The sequence below is a fragment of the Etheostoma spectabile genome, chromosome 3 (assembly GCF_008692095.1).
Source record: "Etheostoma spectabile isolate EspeVRDwgs_2016 chromosome 3, UIUC_Espe_1.0, whole genome shotgun sequence".
Classification (NCBI taxonomy): Eukaryota; Metazoa; Chordata; class Actinopteri; order Perciformes; family Percidae; genus Etheostoma; species Etheostoma spectabile.
In genome coordinates, this window is record NC_045735.1 from 6,449,535 (window position 1) to 6,457,385 (window position 7,851).

The 7,851-nt window shown below is 41.6% G+C and overlaps 1 protein-coding gene across 2 annotated transcripts in view; it reads left to right on the plus strand.

The window, feature by feature from the left end:
• The window catches only part of LOC116675418 (SPRY domain-containing SOCS box protein 4), a 44,616-nt gene that overhangs the window by 27,350 nt on the left and 9,415 nt on the right, over positions 1-7,851 (plus strand). For both annotated transcript variants that reach the window (XM_032507248.1, XM_032507249.1), the window contains one exon: positions 3,034-3,922. In XM_032507248.1, coding sequence (XP_032363139.1) covers positions 3,214-3,922 — 709 coding nt within the window. In that variant the 5' untranslated portion in view covers positions 3,034-3,213. The remainder of the gene's footprint in view (positions 1-3,033; positions 3,923-7,851) is intronic.

Here is a 7,851-nt window from a genome sequence, read left to right on the forward strand (position 1 = left end):
TTTTAATTTACAATAAAGTGATTGACATATCCAACTTTAAACTCATGGACAACAATTTGAGTGGCAATTCTTTGTCCTAAAACACGCATCTACACCAACACCACACGTTACGTACCGACCAAACAAAGGAACAAATGTGCGGCAACAGAAATTAAAATATTTATGATGTAACCACAGCAGTTTAAATTTACTTAGCAAATTGCGTGTGGTTCAGAAACTGGTTACTGCCTTCATGGTTTTATGAAGGCAGTAACCATGAGGTTTTTAGGAAATCAAAAGACTGTAGGGTTTTTACAGCTATTATTGTGAAAATTCCGTCTTCTCCCTGGGCTTGATACGCTTTCTTCCATAAGAAATTATTAAATTTGTTGTGTAATCCTTTCTGCAGCAGATGAAAGTGCTGGAATGATCTTGGCTTACCCATTATTGGTTCATTCCACAATTGTTACCCAGCATGTCACAATATCAGGGTAAAAAACAAAAACAAAAAAAACCTCCCTTTTACAGAATACATGTTTTTTGTTTTTGTCTGTCGATGTTGTAGATGACAGGCTCAATCCGTTACCGTCAGCTCTGTTGGGTGTGGGTGTATATCACAGGCGGTACTGACGGTCAAGCACTGGGGTCAAGTTGATTTTTTGATATTCACCAGCTGGAAGTGCCTTTTTGATGACAGCAGCTCCATGTGGATGCCATCAAATATCCCCACAGGGTTTTTATGGAGAGTCTGACAGGAGCACTGCTGTGCCTCTCTGTCTTGCTCTCCAAAACACCCTCTGGCCAGAATCCCTAATTGCTGAGGCAGTCAGGATATAGCCAAACATTTTTTGAATTGGATACTGTTTTTTATAGGCTGTTCAGGACCAACTAGCAGATTATAACATATTTTTTCCCCTTATTTAAATCCAATCATTTCTATTTAAGTACTGCTGATGTTCTAACCCCTGCAGGATACTCGGGCAGACAAGTGTGAAACGTACGGTTTCACAATTGAAACTATTGTGTGTGGCTAGTGTTACCAACCACTTTCACCGCCATGACAAGCCTAATACACAAAAGCATAAAAGTTAACACATAATAGTGTAAAAATAGACTTTGACTTCTTTGGCTTCTTAGAACATGAAACACAAGGTGGTCAGATATAATTTCATAAAGTAGACGAAAGCCTGTGTTTTGCCTAATTATTTTATGCATGTCTTTATTAGATTTATTAGAATTTTGTGTGTGTGTGTGTGTGTGTGTGTGTGTGTGTGTGTGTGTGTGTGTGTGTGTGTGGGGTGTGGTGTGTGTGTGTGTGTGGTGTGTGTGGTGGTGTGTGTGTGTGTGTGTGTGTGTGTGTGTGTGTGTGTGTGTGTGGGTGTGTTGTGTGTGTTTGTTGTGTGTGTGTGTGTGTGGGTGGTGTGTGGGTGTGTGTGTTCCCTGGGTTGTGTCGTTCCAGGCTTGACAGCTGTATATGTCACTGTTTGTATTAGAGATTAATTGGTCACTGAATCTGGACTAAAATATAACTGATTTTTTTTCCTCTTTCTTATTGCATTATCCCTCCGCCCCTCATGATTTCCATAAATCATCTCCTAATTGTTTGGCCTATTGTTTCCACACTGGAGTAATGCTTGAGGAATTGCAAGCAAATTGTGTGTGCATGAGCAGTAAGAGCTTTTATTTTGTTATGTATCCTGCACAAGCAAATTTACAAATGTCAACTCAGTGGTCGATGGCCACTGTGATTACAATCTTGTGAGATAAATATCACTCTTGTTTGTCCTGAAATGACTTCATGCGTCATGTCTGGTATGAATTCATTAATGCTGGAAATTATAGAGCTTGTCACTTTTTATGGATTGTGGTCATAAGATGGCATGAGAGAGTGTTCTGTAAAGTAATTTGTTTGCCAGCAAGTGTGAGTCGTCTGTCTTGTGTGTTGTTGCCCGTTTGTCACGTTATCTTTCGTTATATTTTATTTCTGGATTTTGCGTCTCCTTTTACCTCCACAATTCATACCATATTTATTCTGTGACATTTAAACAGACACTCTAAACAAAACCTGTAATGTGTGAAAATACACTTTAAAAAAAAAAATGTTTTTAATGGATCAGAGGCAAAAATAATGAATCCCTTTGGCGGTTCCAAATATTTGCCAGATGAGATTCCGATATGTGTGTGATTCAAGCTTCCCCTGGTGGGTCAGGACCAATTACTGTTCTGTACTTTTTCTGAAAGAGTCATGTGGAGTCCTTTCCTGCGAAACTGTAGGGGAAAGAGGGAAACGTTTGAGCGAGTGCATGTAGGAGAGTTTGCTAGAGAGTACAAGGTGTAATGTCAGTACAGCACATTTGGAACAGTGTCTCTTAACTTGGTCTTACAAGGAAAGCTGTAAAAGCTCAGCATGTACATATTACATTTTGGAAGACTTAAAAAACAAATCTGGATTGCACTACATTAGTTTGCTTGGTGAGGAAGTGATTGGCAAAGAGTGAGTGCATACTGCATGACTATATTCAGGGGAAGTCAGCAGCAAGGTTGCGCAAATCCTCCCTGGGTCTGTGTTAGTATTTTGTTATTGGAGGATTGCTCAAAGAATTTCTCTCTTAAAAGGAACTAAGTCATAATTACATGTCATCAGTTTAGGTTGCATTGTTATGAATGATTGAATGTGAGGGGGGGGGGGTGGGTGTTTTCTCAATTTGATTGATTTAATAATTTAGTCTATAAAACATCAGAAAACTGTTAATTCCTGGAGTCAGAGGCAGCACATTTTTAAATGTCTTGATTTGGCCAAGCCACAGTCTAAAATCCTGTGGTATTATTACATATTCTTTTTATTCAAAGGTCTGCAGCAAACTTGCGTCAGTTTACCTTTCATATTGGAGTACCTAATGACATTGATACTCCTTTCAATCAAATCAAAAAAAGCGGTGAAGTAGTTGCTGTGTCCTGTCTTTCTATAAATTACTGATTTATGTTAAACTATTTACATAGTGTGTGTGTGTGTGTGTGTGTGTGTGTGTGTGTGTGTTGTGGTGTTTTTTTCAGGAGTGGGATTTCCCCTGGCTGAAGACGGCGTGTGTGTCCAATAGAGCCTTTCCACCCAGGACCCACTCTGTTGCCATTGCGTCCATGAGGTAACGTCAGGACCTACCGGCCCCTCATTACCACCCTTGGTCCATCCGTTTCCTTCCCCTCTGTCCCTTCTTCCCTTGAACCCACCCAGCCATGGGCCAAAAGATATCTGGCAGTATCAAGTCAGTGGATGTACACGGGGAGCCCTCGTATCGGCCAGTACGCCGTGAACTGCGGGGCCCAGATTTCTGTCGGCCCCCTAGGCTGGACTTACTGCTGGACATGCCTGCAGCCAGCCACGAGACCCAGCTTCGTCACGCCTGGAACCCTGACGACCGGTCCCTCAATGTCTTTGTAAAGGAGGACGACAAGCTGACGTTTCACAGACATCCAGTGGCACAGAGTACAGACTGTATCCGAGGGAAGGTGGGCTACACCAGGGGTCTCCATGTTTGGAGGATTCACTGGCCGACGAGACAGCGAGGAACTCACGCTGTTGTGGGCGTGGCCACTGCTGAAGCATCTTTACACTCGGTGGGCTACACAGCCCTGGTGGGCTCGGACTCTGAGTCCTGGGGCTGGGACCTGGGTCGAAACAGACTCTTCCACGATGGAAAGAACCGTCCTGTTTCCACGTCGGCACCTACATATCCCTGTTTCCTGGAGCCAGACGAGTCATTTGTGCTGCCAGACTCTCTGACAGTAATACTAGATATGGATGAAGGAACACTGAGCTTCATGGTAGACGGACAGTATCTGGGAGTAGCTTTTAAAGGGCTAAAAGGCAAGAGACTGTATCCCATTGTCAGTGCTGTGTGGGGGCACTGTGAAGTATCTATTCGCTACGTCAACGGCCTAGATCGTAAGTAGCATAAGTCTGACACACACACTCACACACACAGTTTGTATAACTACAAGTGGACAGAGTGTCTGTTGTTTAAACAACTCCAACAGCGTGATTTACAGATCTCTCCAGCTGACCGTGGCGACAGTTCCAGTAGTCGCATCCTTACAGTTTCTTTTTTATATTGTATACATTTAAGCTTTTCAAGTTATCAGTTAATAGTTTTAAATTGGTACCTTTTTTATAAGGTGTGTCAGATTTAGGTAAATAAAATTATTGGTATCCGCCGATGGCCTATAACTATTAAGGGATTTAGATATGGGCTAAAAAAAATTGACTGGGACCTCCCTACTTGTCATATTTACTTACAGTCTATAACATTTGCTTTTCCTTACTCCTGTTTATTTGCTGGCATTGTTCAGTATTGGAGCTGTGTTGAGTTTCAGACAGTAGGGCTGGTCGGGTTGACTAGTTCGAGATCAATATATTTGCCATCCGTATACCAAGGTTTTTGTTTTTGTTTATTTCTCTCTACAGGACATACAGCTGATAGTCTTGGATGTCAACCTATGCAAGACATCCTTGCTCTGCAGACACTTTTGCTTGCATATATTATTGCTGTTAAAACCTGTTCAGCCTAATCCAGCCTAAACCTGTAGGTTCAGTATAGTTGTAGTCAATGTGCACACTCAGGTTTGAGTTTTATATATAACTTTAATAACTTGAATTACTTTAAATGCCAATAACTCATAGCCCTCTTTTCACCCAATTGCCATCAAAGTATTAGGACTAGTTAAATTTGGTAGTTTTTCACAGTGCAGATGAGATGTTTTATTTTTTATGTACGAAACTCCAGATAGGCCTATATTTACACCAAGGCTGTAGAGGCCCAGGAGGTGTTTTGTGCTACAACAAATTGGGAATCCAGTGACAAACTCAGAGTAGGACAAAAGGGGAGAGGTGGAGGAGAGATGGGAAGCATGAATTTAGGAAATGCCTGTATTCAGTCATCAGTTATAGGCTTTGGCCAGTAAAATTTGTCTACTTGTGTGACAAAGTGCAATTGTTTTGAAGACCGATGAGTATGAGCCGGGCAGCGGAGTCATCCACTGTCATTTTGACAGCCTCACTAAACTCCTAACCCTCTGTGGGATATGTCATACAATCGTGAGTGTGGTTGAAAGGAAAGCTTTACTGTGTCAGATGTGTGAAATATGGGGGATTTTCAAAGTTGTAAAAACTAGGTCTTCAAGGATTACTGGTGTGGCTAATTTCCAAATACTTGCACCTGGTCTTGGCTCTCCAGAAATGTACAGGATTTATAGGCCGAGGCAAGACTGGGAATGCATTACTTGCAGATATAGATTCTTATTTTTTTTTTTCTTCAGAAAGGACTGATATATAGTGCACATTTCTGCATGCACTGATTTATGAAAAGCCCACAATGAAAGTGACTGCTACTTAGTTTACTAATAGGAAACGGTACATCTGTGTGCACTTCTGGTTGACCTCACTCTATCAAATCCTCAGTCTTCCTCAAACGTGTGCGTGTGTGTGTGTACTAAATAGTCATCTTAAAGGTGCTCTAAGGGATGTTGGGTGACGTTACGTCTTGTTGACGTTTTAAGTATTTTAGAACAAAACTAGACTAGCTTGCTCCTCCTCAACCCGTCCCCTCCCTTCTGTGCCCCAACCCCCACCCAAAATCCTTCTTGTCAGTTGTTGGCTAGAACACTGTTTGTGTATGCTTCATGGTGCAGGTGGGCACAGTTTGTTTTTGTTACAGTTTGTAGAACCTTGGCTGTCTACAGAGACCGTGTTTTTTTTAGTGTGTTCAGGGGACAGGCAGCTCACGGATAGAGAGGAGACGTTTTAGCTGCATGTGACAACAAATGTAGACTGAAACACGTGTGAAATCGCTTAAAGAACCTTTTAATCAAGTCTGCCCCCTCAGATTGTGTAAAGGGCCTCAGTCCGTCTGCTGCTTTGGCCTGCATGTTGCACAAAGTGGGCTGGGGGCGTTGTCGGCAGAGAGGCGCGGGCACCATGTCCGTGGCTGTGAGCCGTGTGTGCTGGCGGAGGGCAGCCACTAGAGGAAGGAATTCTGGAAGATGTCCCAGTGTGCCTCTGAGCTCAGTGTCTGCCCTTGCGAAGTGGGTAATGTCGGGTTAGGTGTGTGTGTTTATCTGGTAAGCAGCTTCAGGACGCAATGCAGAATGGCCTGTACGTATGCTTCATGAAAGTGTGGTTTAGTACAAAATCTGCCATGCATTTGGAAAATGATCCTCATCACCTGTGGTTTATGAAAGGTTCTCGCTGGTTTGGTATAAGCGTAAAATCTATCTAGAGTCAAAAATATGTTCTTAAAGCACTGCTTCCACCAAGACACACTGAATAAAACTTTGTTACGCATAGAGACAGGGCTCACGTAGTAGGAGCTGCAAAATAAATGAAACGATTTGTAGGCCGGTCGCAATAGTCAATAAATCAAAAGAGACTGGATGACCACTCTTGTTCCCTTAGCGTAACGAGGAGCAAGCCCTCTAGTTACTTGTCAGCCGCATGATCTCTGTGTGGAGAAAATGCTAGTTGGAGGAATAAAAACAACCGCGGGTAACCACCTAACCTTAGCAACCCGGTATGTCACATTTGTTGTATAACTGTAGCAACTAAACACAGCAACACAACAAACATGTACCTAAAACACACCCATCTGGTGTAGTTTTTGTAGAGAAAAAATACTTTAACAGATGGGCCGTCTCCGTTTTCCTGATAGTACACAATCACTGGGGTGTACAAACAGGACAGTGCAAAATGGTGTGCACTCAGACAGTTTAGTTAGCTTCATTGCTAAAGAGATGCTGTCCTTTAGTATTGTCGAGAAGCCCTCATTTTGACGAATGCACGCCCTCTCCCTCTCTCTCTCGTCTTTGGTGCACATCCTGCTGTGGACATAGTCTGCAATTCACTTTTGCTTTATTTGAACAAAGCTTTATGCTGGAGAAATTATTTTTAAAAAAATAAGCTTTTTGCATGTAGCCTGTGGAGGCATCTGCTTCATCGCTCTGGCACTCTTCATGTCTGAGCCTAATGTTTAATATATAAGTGCACATTTTTTTTTACATCCATTTCATTGTTTTAGTTGTGTGGTTTTTAATTCTCATATTTTTTGTGGTGACAGGCCTAATCATTTGTTCTGTAAGGCATAATGTTGCAGTTTCTTTTGGGTTTATTACATTTATTATTATTAAATGTAAATGAAAAAATCGCTCTGGTTTATGAAATTACTCTGTTTTAGAAAAAGGTAGTTAAAGTTAAATTCCATTTTTTTTTATCCTCTTTGCTCCCTGTAGAATATATATGCGTTTAGTGCTTTGAGAGTGATATATAATAGTTTGATTAGTCTTTTTCCCAGACTAATGAAGCTTGTAGATGGCAAAACAAAGTTTAATGGAAACGACTCTCTTTACTTGTACATTGATGGCTACAATGTTTGAGATCAGTTGCGTTTGGAAGCCATGCCTGTTCAAAGAGCTGTGTATAGCAGTTATGAGGCATATCTGTTAATGTTACAATAATGTTGTGATATAGAGAATAATGGAAGCAAGAATTTGTATGCTACACATTCTCAGATCTAGCTTTTGTGCATCCTCCTGTAGCAACTGAAAGAGGATTCACTTTTTGTTCACTTTCTGGGTTCTGGGTAGTTGTCTTGTATTCTGTTCATGTTCTTTTTTCAGCTTAGACTCTTATTCTCCATCTCTTACTCCCTGGGAAGTGAAAAGAGATAAGCATTGTTATACTTTCCTCTGCCTGTTTTGTCCCTTAATACCCTGCATTAATGCAGGTTTATCATCCTTCCTGCATTTCAGAGAACACTTGAGTCCATTGGCCCTAAGTCCCAGAGACACTTGAAAGACTACCCTACTGAGACACGTTTTTTTTTT